The 16183-nt window shown below is 60.1% G+C and overlaps 1 protein-coding gene across 5 annotated transcripts in view; it reads right to left on the reverse strand.

Annotated features, from left to right (window-relative positions):
• The window catches only part of LOC127603218 (ankyrin repeat and fibronectin type-III domain-containing protein 1), a 31826-nt gene that overhangs the window by 4426 nt on the left and 11217 nt on the right, over positions 1–16183 (reverse strand). For 3 of the 5 annotated variants that reach the window (XM_052069332.1, XM_052069333.1, XM_052069331.1), the window contains 16 exons: positions 10345–10385; positions 9217–9339; positions 6991–7207; positions 6702–6903; positions 5280–5519; positions 5038–5151; positions 4843–4940; positions 3853–3943; positions 2372–2479; positions 1540–1639; positions 1336–1468; positions 1118–1237; positions 839–1054; positions 525–691; positions 297–420; positions 41–209 (listed from right to left, as the gene is read on the reverse strand). In XM_052069332.1, coding sequence (XP_051925292.1) covers positions 41–209; positions 297–420; positions 525–691; positions 839–1054; positions 1118–1237; positions 1336–1468; positions 1540–1639; positions 2372–2479; positions 3853–3943; positions 4843–4940; positions 5038–5151; positions 5280–5519; positions 6702–6903; positions 6991–7207; positions 9217–9339; positions 10345–10385 — 2263 coding nt within the window. Of the gene's footprint in view, positions 1–40; positions 210–296; positions 421–524; positions 692–838; positions 1055–1117; positions 1238–1335; positions 1469–1539; positions 1640–2371; positions 2480–3852; positions 3944–4842; positions 4941–5037; positions 5152–5279; positions 5520–6701; positions 6904–6990; positions 7208–9216; positions 9340–10344; positions 10386–13510; positions 13703–14025; positions 14302–16183 lie in introns of those variants that run through there. The other 2 variants (XM_052069335.1, XM_052069334.1) reach the window with 2 other exon arrangements.

Genomic DNA, 16183 nt, shown 5'->3' on the forward strand with positions numbered 1-16183 from the left:
GGCGGTCAGCGGACGCGGCGGTCAGCGGACGCGTGCTCACCCAGCTCAAAAATCTGCAGGGGCAAGGCCAGGAAGCCGCAGCGGGGCCAGGAGGGATCGTTCTGGCCGGGGGCCGCGCACACGTCTTCGCACGGGGGGAGGAGCAGAAGGAAGGACACCCGCTCCCCAAACTCCAACACTTCCCGCGCGTAGATCCGGAAGCCCCGCGCCTGGCCAGCGACACAAAGGCCCGTTTGCCGGCTTTCCATTTCGCGAGCAGTCCGGTCCGACCCGCGGCGAGGACGCCGGGCTCCGACCTGGTCGGCGGGGACGTCGACGTGAGCCGTCAGGTCCTCGATGGCGCCGCGCAGGTCGCGCAGCAGGGGCGGCGGGCCGCTGGCCATCGGCGAGCCCAAAGCCTGCAGCCATTGCCACTCCTCTCTGGAACAGGCACAAGCACAAGCACGCTAAATATTCACCACTCCAAAAAGGGAAAAAACACCAAGAAAACAAAAAAAAAACCATACTGAGTGAGGAATCCCAACCTGGAGACGTTGTGGTTGTCCCTTATCTTGGTGTGACAGAGGACGTTGGGGAGCTTCTGAGGCACCAGCGCTCTGATCTGCTCCACGGAGGTGCACAGCTTCAAATAGCCCAGGTACAAGCCCGGCGACAAGAGCTTCCTGCTCCGCCGGTGATAGGCCAGCTTCTCCTATGGATGATCCCAGACGCGCACGATTGTCACGTTCGAGCAGCTTTGAAGGAGAAGGACGCGGGGGGGGTACGACGCCGAGCAACGCGGGCCTGTTATTCATTCAACAGAAAGCCGATGGGGCGGAGGAAGCCTGCCGTCACCTACGTGCAGCGTGCCGAGCAGCTCGTCCAGAGCGCTGGGCTCCTCGGGTGAAGAAAGGGACTTGCGCTGGAGCTGCAGTTTGCAAAGCCGCATCCAGCGCGCGCCGTCCGGGTTGGGACGAGCCTCGGCGTCCTTCAGCAGCACCAGCAGGGCGTTCCCGTGCTTGTCCTTGAGGGGCTCGAAATACACTTGACCCAGGTCCCGCGTTCCCAGCGCGCCCTGAGGGACGGCCGGGCGTCAGCCAGGCGGCTTCCCGGCCCGAGCGGCGGGGGGGGGTCCTACCTGCAGATGGCCGACGGCTTGAAGCATCTTTGCGCGCGTCTGCAGGGCGCAGGAACAGGCCGCCTGCGCGGGATCCAGATGCCGCTGCAACCGGGGAATCTCCTCCCACAGGTGGGACACCTGTTTGACGGGCCGAAGGAAAAAAAAAGGGGAGAAAGAAAACCATTTGCTTTCTGCGCCGCCGAGATGCCCGTTGGGCCGGCTGGCCGTACGCGTACCTTGGTAAACCAAAGGAAGTCCTGCATCAGGGAGCTGGGGTAGGAATCCTCCACCTCCACGACGGGAATCTGGTCCTCGGGAGTCACCAGGACGCTGTCGTCTCGGTACAGGATGGAGGTCAGATAAAGACCCCTGCAAAGGAAAGCGATCCGGGCGGCTGGCGGCTCAAAACGCGTCTCCACCTTCGTCCAAATCTCATTTACCTTTTCAAACTTTTGACAAACTTGCTGTTGGTCTGAAAGAGGTGACGCAGGCTTTTGGACACGGAATGCTTGCGGCCCTGCGCCGGCGCTTTGCACTGCTCTGCAAAGACGAGAAGACTCCGTCCATCAGATCGCGCTCGGCGCACGCTGACGAGCCAATGAAGAGCCGCGTCCCGACGCGTCTGTCACCTACATGTTGAACGGCGCGCTCAAAGGGCCACCTTTTGGGACTTTTCTTTGGTACGCTGCGGCGGAGCGCCACCATTTGACGGTTGGCGGCGGACTAGGGGCCTTCAGTGAACCACGAGCTCTCGATTCCCAGAGGGAGGCCAATTGCGCCCGCGCGCGCGTTTACCTGCGCATACTTTAGCCGCTGGAGCGCGGCGCGTGTTGAGCTACGGCCACGCGAGCCGAGGAGCCGGAGTCATTGGCGTGCGCGCGGGTGTGCGTCTTAACCCTTCGCCGCTCGCTGACAGGGAGGTCAGTTAAGTCTGCGGGGACGTGTTTATTTTTAGTGGCTTGGAGGTGAGATGGGGAGGGAGGCGCGCGTGTGTGTGGGCGCCTGTTTGTGAGATCGCGCACCTCCCAACTCACGAGACACCCCGCCCAGATTCCCTCCCCTCCCTCCCAGGTGATCACGCTCTTGCCCCACGGGCCACTCCGAGGCAATAAATGCCCTCATTCTGGAGCGCGAGAGAGCCGATTTTCCCTTGGGGTGGAAACGACGAGCCCGCCGCCCCCGATTTCTCCGGGCTGCCGGCACGAGTCCGGGCCTCGTTCGCCCTTTCATTCAATGTGCTGGGACAAATCTAACAAAGGCGTTCTCGGCTACCTTGGCAGACGCGGCTCCGATGGCCGTCATCGATTTGGGCGAGCAGCCGGTCCAGCGCCTCCTTCGCGCCTCGCTGCCGCGGAGCGCGGCCGTCCACGTCCCGCCAACCTGCGCAAGCGAGAGAGGGAGCTCGAGAAAATCAGCTTTGCCGGTTGACGTTCATCGGCCCGCGCGACTTTCGAGACGTCCCGACTGAGAGCGCCGGTGATTTGGCGAGCGGCGCTTTTCATCCGGCCGTGAGATATCGACGGCTCGTCGGCCAAATCGCGCATCCGACTCCGCCGGCGGTTTAGGTTGCCGTCGTTGGCGCCGCAAAGCCACGACGCCAAAGCCTCAACATCGACGTCAAATGAGAAGAAACGAGTTTTGTTTTCTTTCGCCGTTTCCCTTTCACGCAGCCGGTTGGAGGATTCGCTCGGCAGACGTTTGGCGGGCCCTCGACAATAAAGGGAAAGCCGCTCGCCCGGCAGACGGCGTCGCCTCCCCGAGCAATCAAAACACAAGTCGTCAAAGGACAATTCTCAAGGCATCAATGACAAGTCTGTACGTCCCGCGAAAAGAATAGCGCCAATCTATTCGGCTATCTCGGCCCGCGTTGGAGATCGCACGGACAGACGCGCTCTTTCTAACCCGCGGCCGCTCCCCCCCCTTGAGCGCGCCCGGCCTCTTTGCGTCCCCCGCTCGCTCCCCGAAGGATGCGTCGGCAATAAAAGCCACCCTCGCCCCAACTGCCGCTCCCAGAGCCCCCCGGAGGGCGAGCGGCTCCCGAACACGGCGAGCTCTATTCCCGGAAAGGTGCCCGTCCGGACGGGACAAGCCGGCCCTTTAATGGCCGTCCGCGGCCCGGCATAAGGCCCCCACTGTTGAGGCCGCGCGCTACGGCGCAGACGTGCAAATATTTCCAGCGGTAGGCCCAAATGGAAAAGGCAAACACGCAACGTCGAAATTAGCTCGCGCGGCGGGAGGAAAGAAGGCGGACGGCCGTGGAAAAGAAAAGGGGGGGGGGAGCCCGGGTCTCTTCCAAAAGACGGCGCGGGGCGTGGCCGCCGAGGACAAAGGCCTTTGCTCGTGCCCCGGGTGTGCCGCCACGCCCTCGACGCCTCGACTATTGCCGAACGTGACTTTGCCGCGTGCTGTTCTCCGAGAGCGAGCGAGCGCGCTCGCTAGCTAGTCGCAAGACCTTCCTCTCTTTGCTAATGTTGGAAATTAGCGAGTGACAAGTGAAAAAATGTACCTCTCGTTTTTCTTTTCTTCTTTTTCCAGATTCGACGGCGGGCGTTTTTTACACGAATCGTTTTACGACCTTCAACTGCTGTTGCTTCTCCAAAAAGAGCCCGTTTCGCCGCAATAGAAAGTAGAGCTAGCGTCTTTGAACGTGGGAGCCAAGCAAGAATGGCCACATGTCCACGCATCACGCCAATCAACATCCCAAGCGGGCGGACCGAGAGGAAAGCGGAAGATGGTGTCAAAGGGAGACTTACTGGAAGGAACGGCGGAGGCGGGCGTGGAAGCCAGCGCCGGTCCCCAGCCCTTCATGTTGTAGGCCGCCACTCGGACAAAGTAGCGGGTGCCCTGAAAGCACAGCGCACCCATCACGTGAGCACGCTAAACGCTGCTTGGCTACTTCTCCTTTCAGATTTGCAGCTCTCTACACACATACAGTACAGTGATATTGATTTCTGTCGGGGGGTTTTTTTGGTCTTCTACTTTCTCCCTCTCCTAATTTTAATTAATTGGGAATTTGTCCATCGAGAGACAAATACAGTCGAGGATTTGGCTATCCCATCATTTCAATGAACAGAAAGGATCGAGGTTGTCAGTCACAGCAAGCACGTTGGCGCCGTCCGCCGAAAGGCCATTGAGGCTTTTTGTCAAGCAAATCGGATGAGGATGAAAGGAGAGAATCCTTCCTGATGAGCGCACGCGTGCGCTGAAGGAGTCTTTGCCGCCATCCTTCCCTTTCTCGGCCACAGCAATGCCCGAGCCGCCGCCGCCGCTTCCTGACCTCGCCTTGACCCCTGCCACGTGACGGCAGCGAGTGAGTTTCGGGGGCCGGGCTGTCGGGAGGAGAAAGAATGGTCTCTCTCTCTCTCTCCCTCTCTGGCTCTCCCGCAAACAAACGGCCGCCGGGACTGCCCGCGAGTCCACACGGGCCCGACGTAAATCAGACGGCAGTCGACCGAGCCGCTCTTTTGAGCCTGTTGGTGGCAGGTTGGCAAGTGTTGCTTCTCAAAAGCTCCCAAGCCATCTGCGCTGCTCCCAAACTGGCCTTTCCCCAATTGTGGGGTGGTTTTTGTTTTTTTGGGGCGTGGGGGGGTGCCAGGTCATAAGTCTTGGGTTGAATGGTCGGAGCGGTGGCGACTTCAGCGGGTCGTTTGATCGAATGGACTTTGGAGACGTTTGTGTTTAAATAATGTGGGACACCTAAATTCTCCAGAGTTTCGGTTTGTCGTCGGTCGAGCGCAACTCACGGAGGCGAGTCCGGTGATGTGGTAGCGCAACGCGGCCGTGTCCTCCAGCACCGCCTCCCCCAGCACGCAGCTGAAGGACGGCGTGGTGCTCCAGCTCACTGCAAACACAAAGCAAAAGCGCATGGCGTGGGGCGGGGAAGGCGTCGGTCCCAAAAAGAAAAGCGCCGGCCGTCTTGTCGCAAAACGGCGCCCGACCTTTGTATTTGGTCACCACGGCCGAGTCGACGCACGGCGGTTCCTGGAAATCCAGCGTGAGACTGCCGCTGCCGCCGACGGACAAGCGCGCCGCGCCAGGAGGCTCCGGGAGCTCTAAAAACAAAAAAAGCGGGCGGAGATCGGCAGCATTTGGAGAAGGATTTGAGCTTTGGTTTGGCTTTTTTCCTGGTGCAAAACAGCAGAGGCCGGCAAAATGACACGGGGGCGGTCGGGGTCCTTACTGGCGTGCCGGAATCCCGCCAGCATGCGTCGGAAGAGCCGCAGTCGCCGCTCCCAGGCCCGGAGCTCCCGCTCCGGCTCCCGCTCCGGCTCCCGCTCCGGCTCCCGCTCCGGCTCCGGCCGCTCGGCCTCCGGCTCTCCGGGCCCCCCGCCGCGCACTTGGCTCCGCAGCTCCGCCACGCGCCGCTCGGCCTCCTGCGCCAAGGTGGCCAGGTGCAGCGCGCGGCACGCCGAGCTCACGACTGAGAAACACACAAAAGGAGGATTCGGCAACGGATCAATCGTCACCCGGAATAAACCGGCTGGAGATTCGGCAGCCGGTCATTTTGGAAAGCGGCACCCGCCGCGAGACGCCGAGGTCACGTTTGCCGCCCGTCCCAGGGAAGACGTGGGCTCGACGGGCCTCCGCTCACCGCTGAACTCGACCGGATCACGTGACTGCGCACAAATATTTCAAGCCGGCTTTGCATCCAGACGGAGAAAAGCGAGAGTGCCGGGTGAGAAAATTGCTCTTCGTGGGGAAAATAAAAAAAATGCTGGCCAGACGCATACGTTTAAGTCGCCGCGTTAAGGCTTTTTGGTTTTTTTAAACTCTCACCCCCCGCACCCCCCCACCCCTCCACAAAAGTGGTGGAACATTTTGATCTATTTAAATCATGAACCGCAGCGCCAAAGAGCCTCCACGAGAGGAATGTTTGGTCTCAGAGGGGCTGCGGCTTGACTCAAACAACGCGCGGCGTCACAATCGCTTGTTTGTCACCCCAAAGTCATCAAGACAAAAGAGCCTCGGAGGAGATGCGACACCCCACGGAAGGCGGCAAGCGCCAAGGCCCGCTTTTTATCGGTGAGCCGGCGACGCGAGCGACTCCGAAAGGCCGGCCGGCGTCGGGCCGAGGGGAGACAATAGCGGATTGTCCTCCATTTGGCGGCCCCTCGCCCGCCAAGTATTTCGGGCCGCCGCGAGTCTGTGTTTAGTCTGCGCGGCCCGCGTTTGTTCACAGCGGATTCCGCCGTTGAGCGCGAGATTCCACTGTTGACAGAAAGTTTAAAGCTCTGTGTCAAAATGTCCATCTGGCCCTTTGATTGCGCGCGTCTCCTCGACGGGTGGCTCGGAGCTTTGGTAAAGGCGCGCGCTTCCACTCTGCCCGCTAACGCAACGGCCGGGCCGCGAGCGTGAAGGTCGGTTCAAGCCGGGACTGCCTCGTCGGGGGCGGGACTCCCAAATGCTCATTTGGCTATCGCCGCTAGCTTAAGGCTAAGCGTGAACGGGAAAGGCCTACTCGGGGCAAGCCGGCGCGTTCGCCGGGGCAATTGGAGCGGGCGCCTGGCGGCAGAGAGCGGGAGCGAGCGGACCCCGACGGCCGGTCCGAAGACGGACGGCGCTTTGGCACGACAAATTGGCGGCTGGGCGCGGGAGGACTCACAGTGGGGGCTTTCTTTGGCGCCGGCGCGGAGCAAGAGCTTGGCCACGGGCGCGTCGTTGGTCATGACGGCGATGTCGAGGGGCAGCAGGCCTTCGCCGTTGGGGGCGTTGAGGTCCAGCTCCCCCGAGCCGCGCCGGGAGAGCAGCGCTCGCACCGAGTCCGACCGCTGCTGCTCCACCGCCTCAAAGAGCGCCTCGTTGTTCTGCGGGCGGGACACAAAGAAAAAAAACGTTTGCTCGTTTCGAACCCGTGATTATTTGCTTCTATTCCCACACGGGCCGGGACTCACCGCGGCGCTCGAGCGCGGCCTCTCCTTGTCTCCCGACGGCACGCCGTCCTCCCAGGCGGAGGAGTGGGGGTTGGCGCTCACGCGGAACTTTCCAGACAAGTTGCGGTAGAGGCGGCGAGCGGCGCTCGGCGAGGAAAGGCCGGCGGACTTGCGGGTCAAGTTCGGCTGCTGGCCCCGCTCCCCCCTCACGGTGCGCGTCATCTTGCTGGAATCAACCCTGACACAGAAGAAGAAAACAACATCCGTGACGCCGGCCGACCCAGACGCGCTTTGTCAAGACGTTCTTAGCAAACTCAGACTCGAGACCGCGCCCAAAAGGGACCGAGCGAATCTCGACGGAGAGCCTCGGTCTCGAATGCTGCCCCAGAATGAAAGACAAGAGGCCCAATTCTTCAAAAACCAAACCAACGAGCACCAGGGAAGCGCTCAAGTTCATTTGGACTTGGATGAAAGGGAAGCCCTCATCGCAAACTGAGCCGAGGCACCGCCGCCGCGTCTTCACCGGCTTATGTTGCGGCAAACAAGAATAGCAAGGAGAAACGCGGGCATCTGTGTGTTTAGCCCCCCCCCCCAAAAAACGCCAATTTTAGGAGCGGGCTCAGCCTCTTGGGTAGAAAATCTTCTCATGGGAGGACCGGTTCAGCTCAAATTTCAGCTGCCAACGTCATCATCCCGTGAAAACGCACCGGCCGACACCCGCAAATCCAATTTGGAGGCCAAAGTGTGCGCGGCCCCAAAGGGAATCGACTTTTGCAAGGCGGTCCATGACAAAAGCCAGCGAAAATCGGTCAAGCGGAGAGCGTCAGAGTGGGGGGCGGGGGGCAGGGGGGGTTGCTATTTCTATTCCGGCTCGGCGTCGGACGGCGCGGACCCGCGCGGCGTCGGCGCGACAGCTGACGCTGGGCCCCGAGCCCTCGCCGCGGGCCCTTTTTCGCAGGGGTCGGTCCCATCCGCCGAAAATACCCCCCCGTCGCCGTCCCTTCCCGCTCCGTCCCATCCATCTCCACTCCCTCCCGTAATAGACGCCTTATTTTAGAGCCCCTCGTGTTCCCGGCCGGGCCTAACCTATCGCGGCGTTCCAGATCAAGCGCGGCAGGTATTTGCAATCATTTTTCCATGGGCCTGGCCCGGAAGATAAAACGAGATCTATTTGTAACGCGTGCGCCGCTCTCCCATTTCAAAGAGAAAGCCGCTCGGAATCCGGCCCCGGGCTTATTGTTATTTGCCTGAGATGGAACAGATGACCCCCCCCCCCCCCCCCCCCCGCCCCAACCTTCTGTCAGTCGGCAGGACGGTGCCCCATCGCTCTCTGACGACACCGGGGAGGACGCATGGACGCATGCGCGCGCGGGGTCGAATGTTCAAAGAGACGCGCCGGCCCGCAGAAGAGAGTTCCCGGGAGGCGGTTCGACGACCGAGCGAAAGAGACGCTCTGCGGTACGTGTCGCAAAAGCAGCTACCGCACGTGCGACGCTTTGCAGTCCGGGACGCGAAACTGACCCCCGTGACGACCTTTTGCGATTTTCGCTTGCCGTTTGACTTACGAGCAAAAAGTGCAAACGGGTGGGACGTTAACAGCCGCCAAAGGCAATTTCATCGAGCGCGTGGAAAACAACGGCACCGGCGACGGACGAACCGACGGCACGCGTCGCGCCTTTGGCCGCAGAGGTCTGAACAAAAACGGTGGAGCAACAAATGTGGACAGACGATGGACAAGACAAAAATAGGGCCGCCGCTTACTGACGTTTATCCGCGCACCCCCCCACACCCCCACCGTGGGTGGCCATGCCGCGCACGCCGATGAATTTGCCGGAAACTCCCAATTCCATTCGCTCGACTGAATTGGGTTCTTACGCTAAGCTAAGTGGAGAACCACAACTCATTGATGCCGTTTTCTCCGGCAAGAATTGAGGCGCATCAACGAGGGATCGGCTTTCTAATCTTTTTCAGTCAGGTCTCAAGAAATAGCCGGTCCCGTCTGCGGTGCTGAAGTGACAGACATCTGTCCGGGTCATCTTGGCTATTAATCGCCTCCCCTTTTCATCGGATGATTTAAATAAAAAACAACCGGCGCCATCGCATCACGAGGCTTTGACGCGGAGCCGAAATGAGCGGCGGCTGTCGAAGGGCCGCCCCTTTTCGAAACGACGGCGGCGACGCGATCGAGTCGGAAGCCGCGCAAGGCAAGGAGGCCGGACAAACAATATGGGGGGGGTTGGCACTTACCAATCCACGCTAAGAGAGCGTCGCCTGTAGGAATGCGCTCCTTCCGACGCGGTCTTCTCGCCTTTGGCCGGACGTTCTTTGAGGGAGAGACGATGGGTAAACTTGCAGATTCCGGACTCGGACCTTGCCAAAGGAGGGGGGGGGGGAGAGATGGGAGAGCAACGTCTGAGAAAGATTTTTTCACTCGAGCAGAAATGAAGGAGAATTCTCAAAGGGCTTTTGAAACATGTCATAGGTGGATTCAAATGAAGACGTTCAATGTCAGGCGTCTCCAGAGCCAGCTGATGATGCGGTCGTTTGAATCAGGTGCGTTGCAACAGGGAGACTTGGAAAACACGAGCCGGAGTACGGCCCTGCGGGACCGCACCTTGACACCTATGACATGTCCTCCCTCGGGGCCATTTGCGCGCCTGTGTGCGTGGTCCTGCTCAATGCTTGGGTTGGGATTGCCTTTCAAATACGCAAGGTGGAATTCTGGCCCCAAACAAACCAAAGCCTTGAAAGAATCTTGCCTCCCACACACGCACGAGCACCCGTTTCTGGAGGAGGAAGATGCAGTGGGGTGGCTCTGGCATCCAAACGACCTCATCGCAAGACTTCTGCCTTTGAACAAGCCCAAACAGATTGGCATCAAGGAACGGAAGCCGCGATGCCGATCCGACTGCAAAACGGAGTGCAAAAAGGCCGCAGGCGGCCGCCTTTGCCGGGCCGAAGAGCACGCGGGCGCCGTTCAGGAGCGGAAGGCTCAAAATGTTTGGCGAGGCCGACAAAAAGCCTTTCAGTGGTCCAATCATAAAAGACAGCAGCCAGGCTATGCGCATTGCTAATTAGCGGGGCTCAAAGAAAGCCTTGTTTTCCTACGTGCCATACGCTCGGCAGCTCAATGTCGCCCCCCCCCCCCCCCCCCCGCTCCCCATTTGCGACCGAAGTCGGCAGGAGCCATTTCAATGGGCGCAACTTGCGCAAATTGTCGTCCATCGAGAAGGCGCCGCCACAAAAAACGGACTTTGCAGATGGAAAAGGCAGCGGAAAAGGTGACCCGGGCGACGGCGATGGCGCGCCCACGCGCGGATTTGGTTTGTCGCTGAAAGGCTAAAAGAAGAGTGGAGGCAAGTGGACGGGACTCACTTCTTGCGCGGATTCTCCTTGCGATCGACCGAGCCCAGGCTCTGTAAACGACAGACAAAATCAACATGAGAAGCGGCAACTCGGATCTCGTCTCGAGCGTCACAGAAGCACCAAGGGGGGGAGGGCGTCGGAAGCTTCCGCCCACGCTCGTCTTTGTACGGCGCCCGAAAATGCGTTTTGCGCAAAGCGAGCCGTCGGGCGAGACGCCCCCCCGCCGCCTATTTCGGTTACTCCCCGAATAAAAGACGGCGGGCGGCGTCGCGGCCACGCCGACTCGCGCGTTCCGCCGCAACTTTGAGGTTTTGCCGAGCCGCCGCGACAATCCCCCGGCAGAGTCGGCGGGGGCGCACAACAAGTACTTGTGTGGCCCCTTCCGCGGGTTTAGCCAAGTAGGGGGGCCAAGCCGGCGGGCGCGCTCTCGCTCAGACACGCGCTAAACAAAACAAACATCGTCAAAAAGGTCAAGTTTGCTTCGCCCCGCGCCGCCCCCGCCTCGGCCCGCCCCCCAATAAAATGCGGCAAGCTCGAAATATTTGCGTAGGCTTCCGCAAAATAAATAGCCGTCTATACGATGTCCTCCCGGGTATAGAAAAGTCAACACGCGCGTCTAAGTGTGACCTACGTGATACACTGGCTTCACAGTGACTCGGGCGACTAATGAGAAACGCCAGGGGAGGGGGGGGCCAGACAAATCACCTTTCAATGCAAGCAAGTGGCATTACGCCGGCCGTCACGGAGGCCGACCGAGCGCTCCCTCCTTCCGGCGCCGCCGGGCAAAATCTGGCCTCCGAGAGCGCGTCGGCGCGACGCTGCGGCGAGGTCACGCTCCCCATCCCCAATCTTCCATTTGAATCGGCCGCGTTTGCTTTGGAGCGCCACGCGTACGCGGTCGCGAGACATTCAGACAGTCAAAGACATGTTGAAAATGCGCCCGCGTGCTCACGGTCAGCGTCTTGAGGCCGTCGCTCAGCCCGACTCGCAGGGTGGTCCCAACACTGAGCCCTCTTTACTCGCTCGCTCGCGCGCACGCATTCAGACATCCATAGGGCACGCACGCAAACAAACAAACAGTCCGTAGCGTCCGTGTCATGACACGCACAAGAAATCCGCGCATACAGCTGGCTCTATGCCAGCGTAATGAAGCCATCCAAGAACCTCAGCGCTCGCCCCTCTGCCCGCGTCAAACCAGACGGCTAAATATACCGCCGGCGGCGCTACACAGCGAGCCTTTCACGCTCGACCCCCGTAGGCGAGTGCCCGCGAGCATCGACGAGGAATTTTCTCCGAGGCGCTAAGTGGCGTTAGCGCGGCGCCAATCGGAAGCGGCCGACCCGGCCGCTCGGCCGAAGCGGGATGGCTTCTCGGTGGCATTTGCGCCTCGCCAAAGCGAAAGAAATCAATGGGTGAGTGGGAGCGCCACGATTGATTCTTCCATCCTATCTTCGCGGCGAGCCCTCGTTTGAAAAGGCGCATCGGCGGCGCTCGCTAATGACTAGCAGAAGCCGCGGGGAAAAAGCGAGGCCTCGCGCCGGATCGCGCGGGGCCCGGCCGAGCCAAAGCGAGAGCCGCCGCCGCCGCCGCCGCAGGAATGTGCCGCAAAACTCGATGGCGTGCCGGTCGTTAACATGTCGAGAGCTGACGCTTCATGGCAGCCTCGCTAATGAGAAGGGGGAAAAAGCCTTTGATGCGCCAGCCACAGACCGAGTCCTCATGTCGAGAAAGCGGGCCAAACCGCCGCTCCATTGAGCATCTAATGTTCATCTGCAGACAACAAGCCGCAGTGTCGTGGTTATTTACGAGCGCCATGTGACGCTTTCGACATCTCCCGCCGTCGCCTCCGACGCGCCGCTTCCAAAACGACAACCGTCCCGCGTCAGCCAAACAACAACCATCAGAAGAAGCCGGCCTCGGAGTTGCGCGCGAAACGCCGCTTCGCCGAGCGCCTCCTTCACTCCCCAAACTTTGCTTTCAATCCGTCACTCTTTTCTCCGAGGCGCCGTTGTGTGCCTGTGGCCTGTTTACAAGGATAACTGATTCACCCTCTGCGGTTTGGCTCGGCCGCCCGAGCGCGGGGGACGGAGGGGGGGGGTGAATGAATTTACAAACCGCCTCGGAGGCGTCGATTCCCGAATTTCTCCCATCACGCTTCTAGCCCTCGACACGTTCCTTAAACGTCTGCAGTCACACTTTTCCACTGTGAGCGGGAGTGTGTTTGCGTAAAGCCGGAGGGGCGGCCGGCGCCGGCCACAGGCTCATTTTTGCGGCTCGTCCAATGTGTATCCCGACAGCTCGGAGGCGTCTCGGGGGCCGGTGCTAATTCCCTCGCGCAAAAAAGAAAAAAAAAAATCAAATAAAAAGCCTTTGCCGTGAGCCCGCGCTTCGTCAACAACAACGATGACAACCGCAATGCAAATGTCAATGGGTTTTCACGGCCGGACTCGATGGTAAGCACAAATCTCCAAAAGCACAAATCGACGTTCTCCGACCCGTCCTGGGCACCGGCGGCGGTTGCACGACCTCGTCTTATTACGTAAACGCTAAAGCAAACGGAACGCGGCGACTCAAGGGAGCGCGGCGACTCAAGGGAGCGCGGCAATCTATCGTTAGCCGCAGCGGGCTTTTATGTGAAAAGTCGAGTCGATCGCCGAGTTTAACGCCGAGTTTTCGACGCCGGATCTCATCGGTGCAATTTGCCGCCCTCTCGGCACCCGGCGCCGGGCCCAAATGTCTGAGGCGGGCCGGCGACGGCGCCTGTGAAACATTTGGCTTTGTCAAAGGTTAGGCGAGCGCTAACATTAGAGCGCAAATGTTGAAAATGTCAACGCGCGTCGGCAAAAAATTGGGGTTTGCGTTAGCAAGCCTGAGATCATCGCTCGACTTTTTCTTGAAAAAAAACTTGAAATGCGAGACGGACGGGGTTTTTTTTTGTTTTGTTGTTGATTTTTGGAAGGCCTCGGCATACTGACATCCGAAATGACTCCAAGCAGTCGTCGCGCGAGTGCAATAAATCTTCACGCCTGTGAGAGGAAGTGTATTGAGCGCGCAAAGAAAGAAAGAAAGAAAGAAAGAAAGAAGGAGCGAGGCACCGTCGGAGGAGAAGAGAGCGAGAGACGACGGGCCCGGAGATTCCGCCTTCCCTTTCCAAGGCATTTGGAAGAAGAAATACCGCAGTCTGCAGCGCTACGGCTCTTGTAAATAATCCCAGTCTGGGCGCCACCTCAGAATCCCCAGGCCCGTCTCCTGCCCGCTGGGTGCCATGTCGGGGGGGGGAAAGGAAAGAGTGAAGGGGGGGAAAGGGGGGGAGGGAAGGGGCCGGCGGGCCCGCAACGCGCTCTTGCGTCATCACTCGACGAGATGCGGAAAGCGGCGGATCGACGCTTCGAGGTCGACCTCGACGCGAAGCTTACAGAGAGTCGGAGTCGATCTCTTCTCGCAAAGCGCAAAGTGTTGCAAAAGCAAAAGTGTTGCAGGCTCCTTCCTGCATTTTGGACAAGATGCTCTTTCATCACAAAGCCTTGGCTTCGCAGCGGCATTTGGAATTTGGAGCGTCCCCGCCCCCCACCTATTGCGGAGGACGAGAGCGCCGTCCGTCGTCGGCGTCCGCTTCATAAATTCCAAAATAGGGAATGTTTACGGGCTCGACAAGGGTCTAATTGAGGACGGCGGGGAGGCCCCGCTTACCGTTAAAAAGCAGACGGCGAGAGCGCGGCTTCCAGGAGGAGACGCTGATCACGTCTGGCGCGGCGCGGCTACCGGGGGTCGCGGGGGTCGGCCTTTTCAGAGCCCTTTGCAAACACAAAGACACTCACACGGGCCGAGAAAGCGCCACTGGCAGACGGACGCCGAGGAGGGAGAAATCCACTCTGGAGCAAAACAAGGCAAACGTTGACGTCTTGGCCGAGGCTAACGACAACAACAACAACAAAAAGTGGGTCGCATTCTTCAGCTAAACCTTTGGAATTTGCAGCGAGCGCTTTACAAAAAGCGCCACACGGCCCGCCGCCGCGCTCTTTATCTGCGCGCGGCCGGCAATCGGCTTCCTTAGTTTGCGCGGCTCCCCTTCCGCCCTGACATTCTTGATTGAGCCGTTTCAATGCAGAACAACAAATCCCACTGACGCGGGGCAGATTTTACAAAGCCACCCGCAATAGCTTCAACTCCCGCCTGCAATAAAGGTTCACCTGGACAGACACAAAAGCAACCTGCGCAACCTTCTAAGCTTTTTCCTTTCCAACGAGTCATTCATTTGCACCACAGGAATAGTTGGTGACTTTCGAAAGAAAGACGATTGCAAATGGTGGTTGACCTCGCCAGCGGCGGCGCAAACGGCATCTCCTCCACCGCAAAAGGCACATGACTTTCATAAGCGGGCGGGGAGGGGGGGAGGGGCATCCCGAATTGAATCAATAAGCGCCAGCCGCCGCCTGATCCCGGCTCGCCCGCGCCCTGGAACCGCCGCCGTAGGCCGAGTTGGCCGGGCCCGCCCCGCCGCGCTCAGGTGAGGGGCGCTCGAGGGGGAAGCGAACGGCACGGGCCCGGGTCGTCCGCCAGCAGACGGCCCATCTTTGGGCGGGCTGCGCCACGAATGGCAGCCGGAGAAAAGCCAACAGCTGACGCGGGGGTCCGGCCCGGCCGCGGCGCGCCAGACGGGATAAAGAGATATAAGCCTCCCCGCCACGCGGCCCTCCTCGCAGACTCTTGTCATCCCGCAAAGCCCCTTTCATCTTGGAACCCGGGCGGGGGGCGCAAAAGCAAACGTTACACTTTGGCCCTCTGGGGCAGGGGGCGTAGACGCTGCATCGGTGGCCCCCCAAGGACCGCTTCGGAGCAAAAACAGAACGACCGCCCCGTCTAAGTGAGCCGTGACGCTATAGTATTCAAAACGATGCCCCCCGCCCCATTTTGGAAAAAGCGCATCTTACGGTGACTCGTCCTTCTAATCGTTGGACTTCTCCCAAAGCAAAAGTTCAAACATTCGGAAGTGAAGTTGAGCATCGCTGCAAACCGCAGTCCAATTCTGATGTCGGTTGTCAAAACGAGGCATTTGCATTTTCATCTGATTTCATTTCGGGTGGGGGGGGGGGGGGGCGCAACAGTGGAAAAGGAGGCCAATCCTCTCGGCGGGCCAACGGGACAGAGGGAGGACGATGGAGGGGAGAGCCACACACGTCCGTGTGAGTGGGCGCACCGAAAGGGCCGAGGGGGGCGGGGGGGCCGCAGCAGACTTCATTAGCGAGGTCAGCGCCCCGGGCTACTTAGCGCAACACTGGAGGCCTATGCCGCCAGCTCCCCGGCCCGAGGTGGATATTGCATCTTTGCGATAACATCTCCCTCCGCGGGAGGGGGCCCCGGCGTCGCGGCATAAAGACCCCTGTTTTCGGCAAGTTTGAAATAAGGCTTTGTTCCCCCCTGCCCCCCCCCCCCCCACCCCGGACCGCCGACGGCGGCGGCGACGGCACCGCCTCCTCCGAGGCTTCCCTCTTGGGTGGGCCGGAGACGCTCGCCAAAAGGGAAAAAAATGGAACAACTCGAGTCTGGGCTGAGACCGGCGTGCGTGCGTGAGCACGGGGGGGGGCATTCTGTCAGTGGGGTCCGCTGGGCTTTTTGACAGATGCGAAGCTCAATGAGCGACCGACGGTGCGTCTGTGATGCGGGAGGCTCACGTTTCACAACCGGGGGGGTCAGAAAGTACAAATACTTTGGACTTGGCCTACTTGAAGTCGTGGTCGTTTCTCTGCACAGATCGCCGTGCAAAGGTGGAAGATTTGGGGGCTTTGATGTGGTACGCGCTCGGCGGCCCAACTTCAGGACAGAGCGCGGCGCGCTTTCGCCTCCTCCG

Source organism: Hippocampus zosterae, chromosome 7 (assembly GCF_025434085.1).
Source record: "Hippocampus zosterae strain Florida chromosome 7, ASM2543408v3, whole genome shotgun sequence".
In the NCBI taxonomy this organism is placed as follows: domain Eukaryota; kingdom Metazoa; phylum Chordata; class Actinopteri; order Syngnathiformes; family Syngnathidae; genus Hippocampus; species Hippocampus zosterae.